This window comes from Rosa chinensis, chromosome 4, assembly GCF_002994745.2.
Source record: "Rosa chinensis cultivar Old Blush chromosome 4, RchiOBHm-V2, whole genome shotgun sequence".
NCBI classification, from domain to species: Eukaryota; Viridiplantae; Streptophyta; class Magnoliopsida; order Rosales; family Rosaceae; genus Rosa; species Rosa chinensis.
In genome coordinates, this window is record NC_037091.1 from 3,848,125 (window position 1) to 3,870,427 (window position 22,303).

Sequence of the window (22,303 nt, forward strand, 5' to 3'; positions counted from 1 at the left end):
GTCAAAGTAGTTGACTTGTGATTGTAAGAGAAAAATTTGACCAAGGATAAGTCGACAAGCTTCAAGGTTTTGGAAACATTGGATGAGATATTGTTTTGATTAGTCTTTTGGGAGACTATGAAAAGACGTTCATTCTGGTTGTGGGTTATATCGTTATTTCCACATCTTGGTTTTCTTGACGGGCGAGACGATTATTCCTTATGCAGTATTCAAGATTACAGTGACTGGTCATATTTCTGCTTGAGGACTGTTCCTTTTTATATGTTGATTCCCTTATTTTATTTGGCCACCTCTTGGACTAGATCTAAAGTTAGTTTCTGCATGAGTTGAGCAGACTTGCATATCGATCGTGTGATATCATCCCCACTTTGTTATGATCTGAGTACTAGTACTACCTTCGTTGAGGATGTTGCATTGCAGATTAGTACATGTGTGCTACCTCTACTTTAACAGTATGAAATTTCGAGGACGAAATTGTTATAAGGAGGGGAGATTGTAACGTCCCGAACCTAAATCCACGTGTTTACTAGTCATTTGGACGGTAAACGACCTTTACTTTCACTTTTACTTTCGGTTTAGTACTTTTAGTGGCCCTAAAAGTTGACTTTCTATTCGGGTCAAAATTTGAGAAAATGTTCTTCATGAAAGTTGTAGGGGACGTTAAACCGAGCGCGTGCATATGTGGTTCGTAAAAAGCGGATTTCGTATGCGAGAGTTATGGCCAAAATTGTAAAGTTACTGTTCATGGTAACTTTTGATAAAAAAGGAAATTTACCCAGGTAGGTTTCCATTTCCGGAAACCACCCCAACTCTTTCTCTCTCCTCTCCCCCGATCTCTCTTCCTCCGGTTCGGCCATTTTTCTTCTTCCATCAAATTCCGGCGATTCCGGCCACCAACCGGCGTGCCACCGGTCACCAGAGGAGCGCCTCCTCCCTCCGAGCACCCTAGCAACCGGGGTTTGGGACGATTTGGCCGGAAAACGCAGATCGAAGCAAAAACCTCCTCCGGCTGCAGTTTGATACTTTTGCCGATTCCCGGCGATTCCGGCCACCTCCGGTCCCCATCTTTCTGTCGAAGGTTTGGTTTTTACCACTGATTATTTCCCCTATGGTCTTGTAACACGATTTGAAGTGTAGAGGCCGGATCGAATTAGGGTTCTTGAATTTTCTGGGTTTGTGTTCTTGGATCGTTTTCGACTGTTTGTAGTTGTTATTTGTAAATGTTGTAGTTATGAAGTGGAATCAGTGTGTTGAGTAGGTGTTGCACCTGAAATTTGGTGGCCGGAGGTGGAGGTTGGCACCGGCACGTGAAACCCACGCACCGCCACTGTAGGTGGCGCGTGAGTTGGCGTTTTGGCCGGAAATTTCGACTTGTTGTTACTGTAATTAATCCTTTTTACGTCTAGTTGATTAATCGAAGCTTGGAAATGGATTTGGAGGTGAATTGGATATGAATATTGGTGTTTATTCAAAGAATGGAGAAATTATTAAACGAATTATGAGGAATCCATCCATCGGATTTCCTCGGTTTGGCCTTTGAGCCTATATATTAAGGAGATAATATTATTGAAGAAGATTGGGAGAAATTGGGCAATTAAAGTTGATATTAGGGTTGATTTTAATTAATCCAATTTAGTTTTCCATCCCGAAATTAAAGTTACGAACGTTATATTGTACAGGACGTGAGGAGGATTTCCTCGAGGAGGGTTTGGATCGACGGCAGGCTTAGCCGTACTTAGTGAGTGGACTTTTGTTTTCAACAAGTGATGCATGCGTTTATTTATTAAAGCTTGTTTTATTTTATTAACGTATTTACCGAGCATATAGAGATAATTGTGAATTATCTTATGGAATTACTTTTAAATATTGTTTCTCATGAAGTATTTATGATTTATAACGGTTGTGAGTTTTGGATATAAAGTTATTATGCTCGGATTCGAATTTATATTTGAGACTTTATTTTTTTTTAAATGGAGTTTGGTTGGAATAAATCTCCATGTTTATTTATTGATTACGATTTTGGCATTGGGAATGCCTCATTGATGATTTATTTATTTCTTTAGCGTGTGGGACACGCTGTTAATTTATACGGCTTTTTACGAAAATCATAGTACGGTTGGGAATCGTACCCGTATTTTCTTTATATGTGGGACATGGGGAAGCTTTAAGGATTTATCGTTTTTTTTAAACCGCCATACCCAGGGTCGTTATATATATATTATATTACTGGCTAGCCTATTAGTACTCCTCCCTACTTACTATGTGTTCGTAGGCGAGTAGAGGAGAGCATGGGATGCTCTAGAGTGTGGGACACTCCGACCCGAGCCAATAAGGCTCCCTTCTTTCGTATGGTGAAGGTCCTTCCCCATCTTTTATTATGATTTGACTAGCGGGGCTAGTCCGGTTTCTTTTATCCAGCGGGGCTGGAATGTTTTGCACGAGTTGTGAACTTAAAGAAATACGTTTTATAAACGTTGCATGCATCGAGACTTTATATTGTAAACTTGTGGGAAAGTATAAATTTATCTTTATTGATACTTATTTATTTTGTCCACTCACTCTAACGTTTTTATGTACTTTCCCCCTGGGCCCTTTGGTTTAAATTGCCCAGATCACAGTGCTGTGGACCGGCATAGGAGCGGAGGCTAGTACCACCTTTGTCATCCATTCTCAGTAGGTTATTGATTAACCTACTTATTGTATTATATTCCGAGTCTGTTCCTTAGATTGCTCTGAATACTTGTTGAGAGTGGATTTATACATTTGTATAATTATGTGTGTAAGAGAGTGGTTTATTTTGGGAGATTGTTGAACGATTGAGTTACGGGGTTGTATTTGTTTAAGATGTTTTGGTTGTGAAGTTCGATGTTTTTATTTGGAGAATTTTTGGATTGTTGCTAGGAAGCAGGGCGGCTTCAAGCGTAGAACTTAAATTATTTTGAGGAGTGTTTTCAGCAGGTTTAGGGTTGCCCATTTTTAGGGGAGGTTCTGTCGAATTTTCTCGAAAAGTGGGTCCTGCAGGTCCACCTAGGAGTTAGGAGGGTAATTCCGGGGTGGGTCCTGACAGTTAGCCTGAATTATGGTTCTCGCTACAATTTGAAGCAATGGAGCCGTAAGTATCTAACCAAGAAACGATCGATAGTCGAATGGAGACATGATTTGAGAACGATTCTATCTCCAACAATCCAACTGCACAAAACAGAGAATAAGAATCTGGATGTTATGTAGATGATCAAAAACACTTGGGTAAATAACAACGATATACTTCTACTCGAGGATAGATATATATTTAGGAAAAAACACAATTTTTGACCTTTAGGGGAAAATTTTGGTTGAGAGAAAAGTTGAAAAGAAGTGATAGGTACTTAGATTTGAGCATGATTCAGATCAAATCACCCTTATGGGGCTTATTGTTCACCACAAGATACTAACTCATGGAGAAAATTTAACAAAACGAAGAGAAAAAAGAGGAGAAGGAGAGAATGTTGCCCTCCTCTACTGATGGTGACTAGGTAGGGTTTTTCTTTTTCTTTGAGAGAAGATAAAGCTTTCGTTTGCATGACTTTTCATTCATCTGTTTTTTTTTTTTTTTTGGTGGTCATGAATAATAGTAGATAATAGTATTATGAGAGATTCTTACGTAGGGAAAATATACCACGTAGCTGGTAGGGCTGCCAAATCAGTGAACATGTAAGGGGTGTTTTTAGTATTTCCTCTTAATAAGTAGGATAGTTTCATAACACACTTAAAATTTTCTGAGTTTTAATTGGAATGTCCCACAGTCACGTAGTACGTTTGTCCTATGTTAGAATTTCTCATAATAGTATCATAAAAAGGTTTACCTCCAATGAATGAATATCTATAAACTTTAACTTTTATCTATAGGGGAAAAAAAGGAGAAAACGTGCTAGCTCACGCACCTAAGAGAAACACTGAATTCTTCCTCCTTGTCCGGCTACGAGCCCTTTTACCGACGTCATTAGACGGGACTTTGTTGGCCCTACGTGGGTCCGGAGAGAGCCAGACTCCTCGATCGACATTTGTTTCGGATCGTGGACATTTCGATAGTGGGGTGTGAGGTGTGGTGAGGGGAGATCGAAGCTACTATCGGGTTCTGGGGTGTCCCTCGATGGTCTGGTCGGCGATGTGACTTGGTGGCAAGGGTTTGGAGGCTGTGAGGTGGTGCCTTGGTAGTGGTGGTGTGGCTCGAATCGATCAGATTAGTCTGATCTGGGTTAGGTCTTCTCGATCTGATCTGGGGATGGGTTTTTTTGGCAGAGACGAAGGGTTCCATGGTGGACTGTTGCTGGGTGGGGCCGTGGTCATGGCGGCGAGGCTCGGGTCTGATCAGATCAGTCCAATAGAGGCCAATCTTTCTAGATCTGCTCTGGGGATGATCTGTTTGGCAGGGGCGGCGCGTTTCCATGGTGCGGTAGGGAGGAAAAAATGATGATGGCGACGGTCTGACAGTTCAAGCGGCATGGTGCAGGCAGTGGTTTGTTGGCGGTGGCAGTGGTGGGGTTGGGCCAGACTTAGCTAGCTGCTTGGGTCTCCCTTGGTTCCTGGGTTGAGGTTTGGGCTTAGGCCTCCTTTTGGGCTCTGCCTGGGGCTGGTTTCTTTATATCTGGTTTTATTTACTTTAGTTGGTTAGTGTTGTCTTGCCTTCGGCGTGTAATAAGTCCCTATATGTATTTTGTAGGGCTAATCAGGCTATATGACTGGGTGTGCATTCTAAGTGCCTTGTTTGTCCTAGCGAGGCGACAATCTATTATTAAACGGTCACATACTCCTAGTGGCAGAATGAAACTGAGTGCCGTCAGAATTGTTTTTCGGCAGCAACATAGTAGGAAAGCTGTGATTTTGGTAATTATGCTTCATTGTAATCGAGTTATCTTTCCGTTATGTCACCGCCATGTCAAAGCAAATGGAGTAGCCAATAGTGCACTATTTGCTAATTGGTGCTTGTTAGAATACATGTATTTTGTAGGGACACCTGATATCATTTCAGGATGTGCTATAGAGATTATTGTAATCATGGGTTTAGGCTCAATGTCTTCCCCCCCCCCCCCCTCGTATTTTGTAGAGACTATTTGCTAGGCGAGGCGACAATCTATTATTAAACGGTCACATACTCCTAGTGGCAGAATGAAACTGAGTGCCGTCAGAATTGTTTTTCGGCAGCAACATAGTAGGAAAGCTGTGATTTTGGTAATTATGCTTCATTGTAATCGAGTTATCTTTCCGTTATGTCACCGCCATGTCAAAGCAAATGGAGTAGCCAATAGTGCACTATTTGCTAATTGGTGCTTGTTAGAATACATGTATTTTGTAGGGACACCTGATATCATTTCAGGATGTGCTATAGAGATTATTGTAATCATGGGTTTAGGCTCAATGTCTTCCCCCCCCCCCCCCCCCCCTCGTATTTTGTAGAGACTCCTGATATCATTTTGAGACATTTCTATGAGGCAAAACTTCGCCCCATACTCAAATAAACGAATTTCCCAAGGTTTTCTTTAAGATCAACTTGATTATCATATAGTAACACTGTTGTGTCTCTAGAAAGAACAACACCAAGCCGCATGATGTACCCCATCCATCCTGGATTTCTGCAACCCACTTTCCATATATAATGCCATTCAAACGCCTCATATGTAGTTGTCTGCGCGGCGCATATTATAGAAATGGCTACCTGGTCGAAAAAGCTTGGTTAGAGTGACCTTGACCTAGATATTGCCTAGCCTTTGGAATAGGAATACTAGTAGTTTATACTTTGGCACACAATATAATCATAAGGGCAGGTCACTAAAAGGCAACATACAATTCATCTTGCACAGCAGGCCACGAGCTTTATCTCGTTATCAATGTCCCATGAACTTTTCAAGTATCAAATTGTTAATTCAAGGCACTCATATATCGATTTGGCTGACAGATGAGATGGCCCAAATGTGGCTTTTGCTTCAAGCAAAACCAGTGAGTATCCAACAATACCCTTATAATCAAGTACTGTTACACCCTGTCGTGCAATTAAGTTTCACAGGAAGAAAGCTGGTCTTAAATGTTTATAGCTGCCTCATCTAGTCATCTCCATGGTATTAGAGTTGGATTTTGGATTGAGTACCCTTTTCTTTTATACACTGCTATCAGAAAGACTCAAACTTGTCTTAATAGACTCTTTTATTTTGGTTTCTGCTGCAGGGTTTGGTAATTAATTGAACATGGGAAATGAGATGGGTAACAACAACACATCAGGTCTGAAAGGTATGGCGATTTGAAGTTATTGAACAGTTAAATTAGCTTTGTGTTTTATTTGATTACAAGTATCATAAGCAATTTACATTGTCATACGCAATCCGTTGTAGACGAAGAGAACACTACAGTTGAAGCTTGCAAGACATCTTTGGTAGATACTACTCATGTAAATGATACAAAAGAAGAACATCAATTAGTACCTGAAGTTGAAGGGAAGGATTTTCATGAAAAAGTTGCCAACTTGGCTTGTGGTGATCCAGTGAGAATAGGAGATCGTTGCGTCAAAAACCAGACATCAAGTTTAGAAGGTGAGCATTTTTTTTTTCTAGATTGAGCGAAGTCTATATGTGTTATTGAAATCTCAGATATATTTGTTGACACTGACGCCTTTTGATCTTAATCTTTTGGGCATTTCCATAGAGCACGAAAATACTGAAGTTCATCCTCTTGGTGAAACTCCAAAAGTTATAGTGGTATCAACTGAAGCAGGGGAAAGAGACAGTAAATTGCAATCAGATACTTCACTGAATAATGATCCCGGACACGGGAAGCCTATAGAGAAAAACATGGAGGAAACTGACCTACAAGGAACAATGCAATACCAGCTTGAGAAGCAGGATTCTTTGAAGAAAGGTATGTGTATGCTAACCTTGCTCCATAATTCCATTGTATAACTGTTTCTCAATATAATTATGACCATTATATATCTCACTACAAGTACTAGTCTTTGAACAAACTCTTAGTACGTACTTCATTAAATTCATTCTGTTCGAGTATATTAAAAATATAAAATAGAGAAGAACCCACCATATTTATATGCTATTAACTTCACAGAGGATGAGGAAGATGGGACAATATCCACATCAGATGATCTAGAACCTAAAGAAAATGTTACAGTTGAAGCTTGCCAAACATCTTTGCTAGATAATACTCAGGAAAATGATACAAATGAAGAAAATCAAATAGGAGCTGAAGTTGAAGAAAATGATTTTCATGAAAAAGTTGCATACTTGGCTACTAATGATCAAAAGATGACAGAGGATCCTTGCAATGAAAACCAGACATCAAGCACAAAAGGTTGGCCTTTCTTTAAAATGTGTAAATTAGCCAATATCTGAATTGATTAGTCTATATTTGTGGATCATGGACTACTATCTTAATTTTTGACTTGTCCATAGAGCAAGAAGATACTGAAGTTCATCCTCTTGGTGAACTTCCACAAGTTACAATGGAATCGAATGAAGTAAGGGAAGAAGACGGTGAAGTGCAACCGGTTACTTTATCGAGTGATTCAGGACATGAGGAGCCAATAGAGCAAAAAAAGAAGGGAACTGATATACAAGCAGGAACTATGCAATACCATCTTGATAAGCAGGACTGTTTGAAGAAAGGTATGCTATAAATGTCAATCTTATTCCATATTCCCATTGCACTTGCCAAACTTTTTTCTTGATTATTTTTCCTTTGAATTGTGCTTTATTACATCCTTCAATTTTATTCTGCTTCAGTAAGAGTAATGTGATTGTATATTCATATAAAGAAAACCACCATAATACATTTATATGCTATATATTCTGAACAGAGGATGAGGAAGATGGTTCAATATCTGCATCACATGCTCTAGAAGCTATAGAGTATAAGAGTTTTGAGTCAAATCAACAGGAGTTGGTTACAATTCATGCTGACCAATCTGTAGAAGTTGGAAGTGAATCATTACCAGGGAGTAAGGACTGTCTAGGACCAAGTTTTACTTCTGATTTGGAGGCGAATGGTGATGTCTTAGACACTGAGACGTTCAAAAATATGGAAGAAAGTGCTGATACTGGTACTGATCCAGCATTGGAAAGATGGGATGCCCTGTCACTGGAGCAAAAGGCCTGTGAAGGACTACTGAAGTCCTCAGAAGAGCAGTTTGAAACTAAGGATCTAGAAGAAGTTGAAAATGGATTCACCAACATAACACAAATAGCATCATATGATCTTCTTGGCTTAGAAAATAACTGCAATATGGAGCTTCCAACTGAGGTGAATTTAATTGATAGCTCAAAATCAGAACCAGAAGCCTTTCTAGTGAGTAACTCTCAACTTGAAGTTCCTCAACCTAAGGAGAAATGCATTATTCTTAAAGAAGAAATCAGACTAACAGGAAAAGAGTTGGAAAATGGAGAGAAAAAGCATTATACTAACCAAATCCAACCTAGTCTACAGTCAGGGATGGAATCAGAACCTGACTGTGACAAATCAAGTGAGCCTCAATTTGAATCTACAATGGTTGAGCCTACACATGAGAAGAGTGAAACGGTAAGTGTGATCAGTCCTTTAAGCAACAAGGTTGTTGAGGATGACAACCTAGTTCTCATGCGTCTCAATAACCAACATGAGGCTTCTGAGGACCAGTGCTACCAGGAATCAGAAAGGAAACTTGAGGTGGTTCTGGCGCTTGGAATCATTTCACCAGAGTTAACAATTCCACATTTCAGCCACAAGGAAGAGGAATTAGTAGGGAAGAGAACCGTTCAAGAAAGAGAGGATAACATGGAACCTTTACTTGCCAGTGAAATGGAAGAAACAGAAGGAACAGAACAGGATTGTTTGCCTCCAGAAAAAGATACTGTATTTGGAAATGAGACTGTTCAAAGCATCAATGACTCAATCCCAGAAGTGAAGCAAGAGAATTCAGGTGAGTTTTTGGCTACTGAAAATCCAACTATTGATTTTACAAGCTGGATAGCTGAAGCATTAGTCTCCATGAATAATTTGGAAGCTGAGATGCTTAGTCAGCAAGTTACACAACATAATGAACCACATCAAGCCGAAGCAGCAGCAGCAGCAGAATCTAAAACTTTGGTTGAAGTTGAAACATCATCTGTATCTGTAAGTTCTGGTTCTGAAACACTAGAAAATGTGGGAAGGTCCAGCACAGTGAGCACTGAATCTGATCCGGATAACTTGAATATTGTTCACGCCCAGATACAAAAATCCCCGAGCTTCAGCCTTGATCTCCAAAATGAAGCAAGGACTGAAGAATCAGATAGCACTCCATTGTTGTATCAAGATAAGGCTGAAATAGAAAGCTCAGCAAGTCAAGGTGAGAAAGTGATTACATTGGAAAGAAGTGAGTCAGAGGAGTCAAAGACACCATTTCTAGGATTCTTGAAGGAAGAGGAAGAAACTCATGTTGTTGTTGTTGCACAAAATAAACATGAGAACCACTCTCCTTCTAAGAATTCAAAAAGAAATCTGTGTGACTCAGTTACTGGAAAAGCTGCTCCAACTTCATCTAAAGGTAAAGAGAAGCGCAGAAACCGGGCTTCTCTCTTTTCCAACTGCTTGTGTTGTGCAACTGTGATCAATTGAAGTCCTCTTAATATCTTCGATATTTGTTTGCTCTTTCTTTGGTTTTGGAGTTTTCTGGGAAATGGAGTTTTGATCTATTTTTGCTTGGTTATGATGTTGAGCGAGTATATAAGCTTGTGCAAGTTATGACAATCCATTGTCTGTGTTCATTTCATTTATTCCCTCTCTTTCATTCTTTACTTGTTTGTCAACTTATCTTTTGTGATGTAATTCCATCTACTTATTTGAGTGAGACAATTTGCAAAAAATTTTGTCAGGGATTGTGCCTCTCATTGTAAAATTTGTTCATTTGTATTCATATATTCAACAATAAATTATGATAGTTTAAATCCTAAGCTTGTGATCCTAAATAGGGGATTGTCTCTTATTGTCAGCTAATGTCTTCAACATTTCAAAACTCTCATCATTCCTAATTATTATTCATCATGGTACTTGCTTTAAAATTAGATTATTGATTAGGAAGTATAGTTCTTCATCTGGATAAAACGATGCATTCATGATCGTATGTTGGAATCAGGACAGTTGCCAGAAAAGTCTGAGTTTTTTGGTTATTAACATCCATGAAATTATTGTTCATAGCTGATCTTCTATGATCCACATTTCCATAAAGTCTAGTGCCCTTGGGAAACTATTTAATTCTCACCAATATCGCAGTATATATGTTTCATAAACAACATCAACAACATTAAAAAAATCATATCGAAATAAGAAGTAAACTCACAAAGTCCTGTTATTACCATATATCAAACCCTCATCTAAGTAGCGTGAATCCATTATCCACAATATCTGAGTGACCCATGGAATGAACATAATATGATCATGAAATCTATCCATAGTCAAATCGAGATGATTGGCAATGAAGGGTTGGAATATAGATTCTACATTCCACGCGGTTTCAGGATAGTCTGAAAGGTTGAACTTCTAAGAAAGACATAAGAACTTGGAAAGGTCATTGCAAAGAAATTCAATGTGAAGGTAACAGCTCGCCCTTTTGCAAAATAAAGGTTTCCAACCATTAATCTTGGTCAAAGTCTGACTTCTGAACTAAAAGTTGGAGAAACTTCAAATCAAGATACCCCCATCTGAGTTGGAAGATAAAGTATAATAATTCCCAAGAAAAACTGAAGAAGAAAAAAAATGCAATAGTAGATGTTGGTTGATAAAGTAATCTGGGGTTCACATCCAAAATTAATTGGCAATTGATGGAGTGGCCCAAACCCTTATAAACTCATAGGCAATGTCCCATTTTTTCCATGTGGGATGTATATATATTCTCAACACGCCCCCGCACGTGTGACGAATTTTCAAGCCATACACTTGGACAACTTTGGTGACGTGGAGCCCGTGTAGCCGTTAGGCATGCACACGTGGGTAACCCGCTCTGATACCATGATAAATAGCGACAAGCGTGGCCTGTAGCCCACCATTGTACCGATATTATCCCAACTTAACCACCTGTTAGGTGTTGGGTCTCATCCAATTGTACCGAGGCCTTTTGTGATTAAAACCCAACACCTAACAAGTGGTTAAGTTGGGACAGTATCGGTACAATGGTGGGCTACGGGTCACGCTTGTCGCTATTTAACATTGGTAGCTAGCAGTTGACGTGTATTTTTATTTTATTTTTTTAATTACTACAAAAGAAATCTTTATTAGTAGTATATATGAACAATACAATCAAGAACCACAACCGGCATACTCATAATTTTCGGCACGCCATGAGGCTAAAAAATGGTCATTTAAAGTTTCCATTAAACAAAGACGGATATATATGACATTGGGAGCTTTTGGTTTTGAATCAAAAACACACACAGTGATATATTACTAGAAAGGTGAAGAATACAATGTGGAATTGAATGAATTGAACAGATCAAAAGGGTACTACTAGTCAAGTCCTGCTACACTTTTGGTCATCGACATCTTTTACATCTTTTTATTCCTTATGGAGCAAATGAGGATGGAATTGAATGAATTTGAATGAGAATTTTCTTCACCACGTTTGAGTACTATTGTATCATCATCCAATGGTCATCATCATCTTCACAAATTCGTCATAGTTAACTTGACCATCGCCATCCAAATCGGCCTCCTTGATCATCTGCTCGACCTCTTCGTCCGTCAGTTTTTCTCCTAGATTGATCATTACATGCCTCAGCTGCAGAGAGTAGGCAGCCAAAACAAACATAGGTTTGTAAGGTGTTAGATTCTGTTGGAACTAAAAGACCAATAGGGAAAACAAGATCAAACATTGTCAACTAAGAATGGTTGATGTGCATTGCACTGGAAAGGTTCAGGGAATCGAGATACGGATGGATACTCATGTATATAAAAACTTGCAGGGTTAAAAAGATGAGAGTGACCCTGATTAAATATTGAGAATTATTTCACGACTACCCATGTATAACAATTTTAAACTAAGCAAGCATTAGTATTACTTGAGCTTCATTTGATTCTCTTATTATTTTTCTGTGTGTTATCCTTTGATTCCATGCTGGCAAAAGCCCTGCAATCAATGCTATGATGCTACACATTTAATGTCAGTGCAATGAAACCATCACTAATTCTGAATTGGTGATCTTATCATCTATGTCCAGTGCTCACCAGCTCAAGATAGCTTGTACGTTCTAACTTCTTCATAATAATTTGATTCTTGTGGTCCAAAGAAAAAGAATGTATATATTTTATTTCCTAGCTACCACGATTTTATACAGCAATATGTCTATTTATCTCATTACGTGACTTGGAAATGTGAAACTTTATTAGACTAACATGATTCAAAGAGTTGGTTTATGATACAATATGTTCGGAAAATTACTCTTTATTACAGTTTCCATATAAAACCATGTTGAGGTGGTGAAATGCGATCTGGTGCAACACTATGAACAAGAATTCTATTATTTCAGACAAGAAAAAGAACATGTTCTCTGAACAAAATTGACACATAAATAGAAACACAGGCAAGTGGTGTGTAAACTATTGTTTGGAAACAGAGTGTTTTGGCAAGTGCATCCTAATTAACAAATGCAGCAATTAAATGATAAAAAGTATAATTTTTTTTTTTTCCTATTCTATGGAATTCATGAAGGAAATTGCTTTTCTACCTCATTAGCTGATATATATCCATTCTGATCCTTGTCGAATACCTTGAAGGCCTCTTTAAGCTCCTCCTCTGCATCCGTTTCCTGTTATATATACATAAACAAACATTATATGAACGTCTACATGCAATTAATTAAGCTTAAGTTTCTATTTAATCCCTAAATTACAAGTTGAAAAGCCATGCATACACAAATACCTTCATTTTGTTTGCCATCAAGTTCAAGAACTCTGCAAACTCTATGGTCCCATTTCCATCAGCATCAACTTCACTAATCATATCCTGAAGTTCCTCCTCTGTTGGATTTTGATCCAGAGACCGGATAACTGTCGCCAATTCTTCGACAGTTATGCAACCTGCACATTCAAACATTCAAATTCAATCCCCGTGTCATGAAAATGCATCTAACCAGAAACATATAAGAAACTACTCCTAAATACCATAGTTTCTCCTCTGTTTCTGGGTACACTCCTAAATCTGAGAACCTTAACTATACAAGAAAAACATATACAACAGCTAGAGAATAGTACTAACCAAGAATTGAGGACATATTAGTAGGAAACTCACCGTCTCCATCCTTGTCAAATAGACAAAATGCCTCTTTAAATTCAACAATCTGTTCTTCACTTAGTACCTCTGCCATGTTAAATGTTTAAATAAAAATCCCCTGAATAAAACCTTAAGAACACACAAAACCTTACAAAGTCTCGTGAGAGAGAGAGAGAGAGAGAGAGAGAGAGAGAGAATGTTGAGTTGAGTATAGCTCAATCTTAGCTGGGTTTATGTAGTAGTCCAATAAGGTAATTGGGCAAGTCTAGCATATTTTGTTAATCATCTATTAAACAAACACATTTTTGTTTTTCATCTAGTAAAATAAGAATCAGTCAAACTTCAAGGCTCGTATGCATGACTGGATTTTGTTGTTACAGTCATGGCTTTATTGAAAAGAAAAGAATCATATATTCAAACACGACCTTTCTCCTTTCTCTTTCTAGTTTCTACATGGACTTTAGTTAAAAGGGTTTTGCAGGAAAGAAACAATTCATTATTTTTTCCAAAACCTTCATCTCTATGCTTTACTGTAAATGCCTGAATACTATATAATTGATCGAAAACATTTAAAAAGACAGCTGTGAAGGTTTGATGTTTAGGAGACAAAGGGCATTCAAAGACAGAGTATAGACGTAAAAAGGGTATGGCCGTATGGGGAGGTGTGTAAATTGCTTCCCACATCACATTTTCAACCCCAAAAGCACGCTGCGTTGCTTGCACGAGGGGTGAGAGAGAGAGAGATGACCAAAGAGCAAGCAGAGCTGTCCTATATCTTCTTCTTCTTCAACTTTATTCAAATAATACTTGGTGTTTTCAACGCGCTTATATGGTAGCTGCAGAATATTTTGGCCTTCAGAAAAAAAAAAAAAAGGACCAACAGGACTTTGCAAACTGCAAAGGACAAAACTAACAAGGCATGCTTCAATAGAATAGATAGAATAAAGCATAGCATTTAACAAAGGTACTGGTAATCTGCTCTTACCAGATGTTTGGTTTCGCAAATTCGTTCGCGGATCCATGAATTTTTCTTCTAGGGAGCGAAATGTAGAATACTAACTTGCTTTATTCATTAAACATCTTCCAATCACTTTTAAAGTGTGAACATGTGTGATTGTCTTCTCCTGCACTCCCTTGAATCTGCAAGTGCACACATATGCAAATAAGAACAAATCTCCGAATCGATAATGCAAAACGAGAGTACAAAAAATTACATTTTGGGTTCCTATTTGGGCACCAGTTACTTGCTAATTTGCTATGTGCTTTTTATTTTACATTTTTCTTTTTTTGAGAGACTTAGGTACAATAATAATCAAATGTTATAAGAAGCCAACCACGATATGGAAATAAACCTCAAGTAGTAACAAAAACTCCATCTCCCTGAGTTCACATATACAAAACAATAAATGGGTATGCCTAAGTCAACCACAACCATACTAAAAAGACACGCCCCACTATTATCCCGCATACAAAAGCTAAAAAACTAAAAAGGAAAACCTACACCCAATGTGACAGGCCCGGTTGTCACTACCAAGCCCACCCAAAGAGGAAAATACATAAAATAAACAACTAAAAGTAAAACAACAAGTGGGATACTAAGCCCACATTCAGGCCTCAAAGCTTATCCTAGGGCCGGAATCAAAACGTAGCCCCCTAGAAGCAGACTGACTGGTGAAGAACAAATGCACAATAGATAATTCGTACACAATATCACATGGTATTTGCTAGGATACCTTTGTGGACCTCAGTCCAAATACTAACTCAGTGGGTATATTACTAACTCGCTAATGTAACTGAAGTTACTTGTCACCTACTTCTAATAAAAAAAAAATTATTTAAAAAAAGAAGAAGAAAGAGTTAAAACTAATAAACGGGTTCCTTTTGAACCGCATAATTTGATCACTCGGAGCAACAAAGTCTATAAAGCGAGGGTGAGTCCAAAGGCTAAACTTTTCCTATCCATCCGTAAAGACATAATTTTTGGTTGTGGTTTTTACTTTTTAGATGGGCAATAGCGCAGCAGTTTGACACCGAAATGAACAAGCCAAGGCAAACTCACAAACACACCTCATCGGAATAGGCTCACTCAAACCCAAAGAAGCATTTGGACATTTTGAAGCACACAGCATGAACTAAGACCCTATTTCTAGGCAATATGTTGTTATTGGATGATTCCATTGTGCCAAGAAAACTGAACCGTCCGCAAATCCTTCTTCTGTCAACTGTTGTTGTCAAGGCTGGAGGCAATCACATCATCTTGATTCATGACCGTGCGATCTCTACCTTCTTCTTGTTCATTAAACTTCTAGGAATCGAAAATTTGGCAGCTCCAGTATCATGGCCAATATTTTCTAGAAAATCTCCAACTACTCTAGCCACTTTTTGGATCCATCGGGTCATCTAGATATCAAAATTCATCATATTGTCAAGCTTTCAATGTTTGATTGGTTGGTAAAAGTGTAAAGATATCAAAACTCATTGCTAGAGTTGCTCTAGCTTGTACACCGGCCATCACCAGTACTGTTATAGACTATACATTTAAAATGTCATTGTTATAAAAAGGGTGAGACTCTTTGAACCCAGCATAACTCTTAGTATCCCATAGCAAACATATGCGTTCCATATTTTCCAACTTTTCCCTTGTTGTACCAAATTTGGTCAATAAAAGAAATAAAACAGAATTGCCCTTTTTCTAGTGAATTGAAACTAAACTCTTTGTTACACGCCTTCGATCACGAGCATGAAAAGCTAAAACTCGTTTTTAACTCAAAATTGTTGGCATAATAAATCAGTCATTCTGATTGTAGATTGCAATTCCAATTGTCTGATGCCAAATCCAAATGGTCTCCCGGCCATTGGTGGTTACCATCGAATGGCATGAAGAGAGTGATAGTGAATAAACTGATAAGAGCATATTTATACGATATTAATAGCGTTAATCTCCATACTTTCTTTGTTAGTTTAGTGTATTTTCTAGTTATTTACTTTGTTTATTTGTTTTATAGGTGTCTTGGAGTAAAGAAGAAGAAAAGAAGTAAAAGAGGGATTGAAAAGCAAAATCGGGAAATCTGCCTGTGCAGATCAGTTAACTTCGACAGAGCACTGAGACCATCTCAGAACGATCCAGAGAATGATCTTTATATTGATGGAAAGCCTCGGATGTCTAGTTTCCAAATATTTTTGCAGCTCATCAATATCATTTTTCTAAAGGAAGTTATGGCCGATTTAGTACAAGAAGGTCAGGCTGCGCGTGAATCTGAGGTTGGACGGGAATTTATGTTTCGAGGCCCAAATCACACCAAGAAGCCCGAGGACGAGTTTTGCTTCATATTCCGACTTATGATGGACAAATGGCATGATGTGAATGGTTGGAATGAGTCATCAAGCTCAAACGCCAATAGGAAAACTCCACCTAAGCACGTGAACCCTAAATTCTTTTAGGTTTTGGATTTCCTAACCTCTAAGCATATAAAAGGGATCAATCTGCAGCAGCTCGGGCTCTCTTCTTCTTCCTCCCCTTTTTTAGTTAGTTTTATTTCTTCTATGTTTAGATAGTTTTTATTAGTTAGGGGGCTGCTTGAAGCCCCTAGACATGAACTACAAGATGATTTGATTTTTGATGTTATTTTCTGTTAATCCAAGATGAGACTTTTGTTTACTACTTTTCCATTGATGAATTCTTGCTTGTATGCTTTGAGTGCACGCTTAGTATGCATGTTAGGGTTCTAATGCTTTGATTGTTTGATGCCTGTGTCAATAGTTGGACTCCTCAAACCTTCTAGAGAAGCAATTGTTAGTTTTCACTATCAAGTAAACTAAGTCTTAGGTTTAGCAAGGCGCTAAGTTTATTGCGATGCCTAGTGATGTCTCAAACTCTTTTAGACCTTAATGATCTCTGCATGTTTAATCTAATAAGCGTACCTTTAGGTTGCATTGTTAGGGAATAGTCTAGGTGTAGAGCACTTCCTGCCTAGCGTACGAAGTAAGAAAGGGTAATAGGTTGTGTTCAAGCGTACCGAGCCAACCTGAGCATCTTCATCTAGATTAATTGAATTAGGATTGAACAAATTATCTTGTGTGTGATTGTCGGGGGTGGATGCATCTTCCCTAGCTAGCTTTATTCTCTTGATATCAACCAATCTCAAATCTGTTTCAGTTTCGTTTTTCTTTCTGTTCTCTGTCTTTATGTATTTTATTTTTATAGTAAACGATATCCAAAAATCACCAAATTTTGTGTGCTGGACGCCCTGTGTGTCTAGTACATCCGTGTAAATTTTCGTAATTTTCTGAGTAGTTTAAATTAGGTTTTTAATTAGATTTTCGATTGCTGTTCGCTAGGAACAGTGGTCACTTTTGTGACATTGTTTTGAGTAGTTATAACCTTAGTCCTCTGCGGGAAAGACCCTTGTTTACCCTTGCTACAATTGACAATCTTAAGTGTGAATAAGAAAAATCAATAGCTTATAAATTTAGCTATCAATTTTTGGCGCCGTTGCCGGGGACTATTGTGTTGTAATTACTTGTGTTCTTGTTTTCTGTTTTTGATTGTTTTTGTATATTACTAACTTGGTTTTTTTTTTCTCTGTTTAAGATGTGGCATCGAGCTTATGAAGTATGTTCCATATGCTCCATGGTTGGGCATTCAGCGGAGACATGTCCAAACATGCAATATCGAGGTTACTTTGATCAAAGTAGCATGTTTGGAGGATATCAAGCAAACCAAGGGCATTGGAATGATCACTATGCGCCTGCATACAATCCGGCATGGGATTATCCTCCACACTCTGAGTGGAATGGCTACTCAAATGTCCAACAAGGATCCTTTAATGATGTTGAAGCTTCTTCGTTATCATACCATGATTATCAATCACCAACACCTCAAGGTGAATCTCTTGAAGAATTAGTTGCTTCTATGACTAAAAATGTTTCTTCCTTTTCGCAGATTGTGGATTCTTATATCCAAGACATGAAAACTTATGAGGAAAACATGGAAATTTATGACCAAAGTTTTAATGAATCTGCTAAGAACATTGGGCAACATGTGGAGACAATTTTGGTATGCTTGAATCAAGAGTCAAAGGAGCAAGAACCAAGTCAAGAAACTTCCACGAATGAGGATGATGATTGGCCGGCAGTTGATGAGATTTTAGAGACCATGGTACCGCAAGAGCACCCTCCTACACCTATGACAACTCTATGGGAGCCCCCTACAGCTACAACCTTACTTCAACCTCATGATGCACCACTTGAATTAATATTTGATGAGGATGAAGGCTTGGATTTGGATGAGCCCCATGAAGAGAAACTCAAGGTCGTGACTTGTGAGGATTATGCAGTACGATGCACAACCGAGCTTGAAGCTTGTGCATATAGTGATGATGAGGATTCTTTCAATGAGGAACTTCAAATTGAGTTTAATGACAATGCATTCCACATGCCGGAAGCAATCACAATACATCATGAGGTTCAAGAAAATTACAAGGATGTCATAGGTGATTGCTTAGAGAAGGAGACCATCAAAGCTCCTATGTTTGGGCCTCTACTTCCAGCACATGGAAGACCACCTAATTCTTCCTTCCCACATTCAAGTGCTCCACATGCTCCCTCCATCCAAGCACCATTTGATTTCTTTGAACATGTGGAGATGGTGATAAATGAATATCCAAACTCCGATAAGGCGATTCTTCTAACCATGCTTGGTGGATTTAAGAAGCATAGGAGACAATGGAAGAAGAGAAAGAAAAAGAAGAGCATCAAATCATATCTTTCCATTGATCCTAAGGTACCCAAGTTGCTGTCAAGAGACCATGAAACTTCACTGAAGAGAGTCAAGCATTTGATGGAACCAAGACCTAAACCTCCAGATTACTCTTGATGAAGAGTTGATTTGTCAAGCTGAAGACGTTAAACCAAGCGCTCGTTGGGAGGCAACCCAAACTTTTTGGTTTTTTAATCTTATTCTTTTTAGTTCATTATAATGTGTTTTGTGAGTGTGCAGGGGTACCCATTAAGAAAGGCGAGGAAAACTACTTTCCTGCTCAAAAACAGAGTGTCGGCCGTGCAGTCAGTCAAATTTGGCTGGCTGCCGTTTTTATCTCCGATGGAATCAGCAGACGTGCCATATATGCATAGAAAGATATATGAGTCTAGTTTTTGTATGTTTTTACAGAACTGGATTCGGAGTTCTTATGCGTTCCCAGTTCCACTTTGAGTACAGAAAGGTCAGACCAGCAAAACAGGAACTTGTGCAGTTGGGTCATATAAAAAGCAAAATAGGAAATACTTTCAGGGGTCCAATGAGGACAAACCTTATATGTACTTAAAGATTGAGATGTCTACTTCAAAATTTATCTAGAGCATCATCTCCATTGGAGCACCGTAACCCTTCAGAATTGAGGTTGGCATGGGTAAAGGTCATTTTCTCAGCTTTTCTGTGCAAAATTCTGTTTTTCTTCTAACTTCGCAGGGCTGCCATTTTCAATCTATTTGGAGTTAGGAGACATGCCACATATGCATGGACAGCTTGTAACACCAATTTTCAGCTCCCAGTAGCAGCTCATGCATCAGGCTATCCCTACAGAAGTTATAAGGGCTGGAAGTTGGCCTCATGAAGCAAAATTGCAAAGTTGGAAAGTGCAATTTTCCTTCGTTCTCTCCGTTTCACCCCATCATCACTTATTTTGGAGTCCATATAGCACGGAGCTTACATTTTGGAAGTCAAGGCCTTGTGCTTTGAAGATGGTGTCTAATTTCGGTCTTACCCAAAGGTCGTGAGCAATGGGAGGTCTACAAGGGGGAGCTTTTCTATAACCTTTCTTATCTTTTCACTTGCCCTCTTCTGTCTTTTCTTTCTCTATGCTTTCCTTGTACATTGTGCATTATATTGCCATACATTGAGGACAATGTCTAGTTTAAGTGTGGGGGAGGGAAATACAAGTTTGTCAATTTGTTTTTGAGTCATTCTTTGTTTAAAAAACAAAAAAACAAAACAAAGATTAAAAAAAAAAAAAAAAAAAAGAGTCTTAGTTTTTGGTTTTATTTTTCAATGAGTCTTAGGAGTTTTCCAACTCTATGATGAGCATGAACTTTCGGATTTATATTTTGGTCACAAAAAGATTGCAGGCATGTGTTAGATTCTTGATTTCAAATAATTGTTAATAGATTTTGATGATTATTGTGCTTGATTTATATACATTGATGGTTGGATTAATGTAACACTTGAGAATTGATGGATGCATGCTATGACAGGTTAAACTTGATTTAAACCTTTGTGAGCTTTTGAGCCTGTATATGTGCTATTTCTTTTCTGAGTGCTTAGTATAGAATCATCTTATTTTCTTGACGAGGATTTTGCATGATCTCATCTTTTATTCATCTTGGTTGAGACTCGGATTCGACTTGCATATTTTATAAGGACAAATGCTAGAACTTGCTCCAAAGCCTCTTGAAGCGTATGGTTGAATTGCATGATGGATGGGAAGGGATAAAGGCACTAGGATTACCACCATAGCCAAATTAACCTGTGTCCCTTTTATGTATACAAGATGTGCAATCCCCTAGTTAACCCCGTTGTGCCTACATTAAGCCTTTTTGTTTCATCACCACAAATTCCTTAACCCTAAGCTTAGTATAGATTTATCCTTACCCTATTCTAAGGAATTAGTGGAGCAAATATTTTTAGAGATATATGTATGTTCAAGGTACTTTTGTAAGCAAGTGTGGGGGTAAGACTTGTCCATAAAAAATATATATATATATGTTGCCGAAAAGAAAAAAAAAACATACGGCAAAAGGAAAAAAAAAAATTAGTGTGCATGGATTTTAGTCCCCCTTTGTGAATAAGGAGGTTGCTTTGAATTGAAGGCCTGTTCAAGAAAATTTGGTCTTTGTCCTATTTCACAAGTGTTAAAAGAAAGGTTAGAATGAAGCAAAGGCCCAAAAAGATGACATCTGGCCTTGGAAAAAAAAATTTATTTGCTTCATGTTCGAAGATTGATTACCTTGAAGAGTTTCAAGATTCTTTTATCTCTTATGTTCTTCTAGTGCTCCACTAGGTTCTTTAGGATCTTTGAATTTCCTATCCTTTCTTTCTTCTAACCTTAACCCTTGGCCCCATTACAACCCTGAATAAAGACCTTGTTGATCTTTGAAGTTGTGCATTCGATTTGTGGAGACTTGTGTGGAGGGGTGAGCATATGGTGTCACTGGCCTTTCGTCCGAGTTTTGGCATTCCAATCATGGGATCATATGTAAAAAAAAAATTTTCAGAAAAAAAAGCCTTTCTTTCTTGTTATCATATGTGAGCTATTTGTTTGTGTTATTATATCATTCCTCTCACATATAACTTGAGTGAAATCTATGCTTATACATCAAGTCAGAAAATCATGAGTGAAAAGAAATTGAGAGCATCTTTGTGAGAAATTGAGTTGACGCTTGTTTGACACATGAATAAGTTGGTTCTTCTTTGTTGCACTAGTTTGATTGTTCATGTATTATAACTTTAGCACTATGGTTATCAAAATAAATTAGCTTTTAAGTGAGGTTATGAATTCTGACATGTGGTTGTGTGAATTTTGTTGACCATACTTGTGGGCATTATAAGTTCTCTGAGATGTTTGGAAGATATTAGGTCCGTGTCTTTTGTTCTAATTAGTTCTTTGTTTGCTAGGGACTAGCAAAGTCTAAGTGTGGGGGTATTTGATAAGAGCATATTTATACGATATTAATAGCGTTAATCTCCATACTTTCTTTGTTAGTTTAGTGTATTTTCTAGTTATTTACTTTGTTTATTTGTTTTATAGGTGTCTTGGAGTAAAGAAGAAGAAAAGAAGTAAAAGAGGGATTGAAAAGCAAAATCGGGAAATCTGCCTGTGCAGATCAGTTAACTTCGACAGAGCACTGAGACCATCTCAGAACGATCCAGAGAATGATCTTTATATTGATGGAAAGCCTCGGATGTCTAGTTTCCAAATATTTTTGCAGCTCATCAATATCATTTTTCTAAAGGAAGTTATGGCCGATTTAGTACAAGAAGGTCAGGCTGCGCGT

The 22,303-nt window shown here is 38.1% G+C and overlaps 1 protein-coding gene and 1 pseudogene across 5 annotated transcripts; one reads left to right on the forward strand and one right to left on the reverse strand.

Moving 5' to 3' along the window:
- Nucleotides 1-1,015: 1,015 nt before the first annotated feature.
- On the forward strand, nt 1,016-9,961 carry LOC112200372. Of its 5 annotated transcripts, XM_024341398.2 has the most exons (8): nt 1,047-1,078; nt 5,933-6,092; nt 6,199-6,261; nt 6,363-6,560; nt 6,673-6,885; nt 7,087-7,329; nt 7,431-7,643; nt 7,835-9,961. In XM_024341398.2, exons 3-8 carry the CDS (start codon nt 6,219-6,221, stop codon nt 9,607-9,609), a joined length of 2,685 nt encoding a protein of 894 aa, XP_024197166.1. In that variant the 5' UTR covers nt 1,047-1,078; nt 5,933-6,092; nt 6,199-6,218; the 3' UTR covers nt 9,610-9,961. The 5 variants fall into 5 exon arrangements, with proteins under 5 accessions (XP_040375021.1, XP_024197166.1, XP_040375022.1 ...); XM_040519087.1 differs by lacking the exon at nt 5,933-6,092 and having other exon boundaries at nt 1,016-1,078; XM_040519088.1 differs by lacking the exons at nt 1,047-1,078; nt 5,933-6,092 and adding an exon at nt 1,680-1,738.
- A 1,353-nt stretch (nt 9,962-11,314) lies between these two features.
- Nucleotides 11,315-22,303, reverse strand: part of LOC112200373 — a 28,410-nt pseudogene continuing 17,421 nt past the window's right edge.

Bases quoted from the DNA above. Each gene is read 5' to 3' on its own strand.
- LOC112200372 (XM_040519087.1), top strand. From the start codon at position 6,219: ATGGGAAATGAGATGGGTAACAACAACACATCAGGTCTGAAAG. The intron at 6,561-6,672 runs GTGAGCATTTTT...GCATTTCCATAG, and splicing joins CCAGACATCAAGTTTAGAAG to AGCACGAAAATACTGAAGTT. The intron at 7,330-7,430 runs GTTGGCCTTTCT...ACTTGTCCATAG, and splicing joins CCAGACATCAAGCACAAAAG to AGCAAGAAGATACTGAAGTT.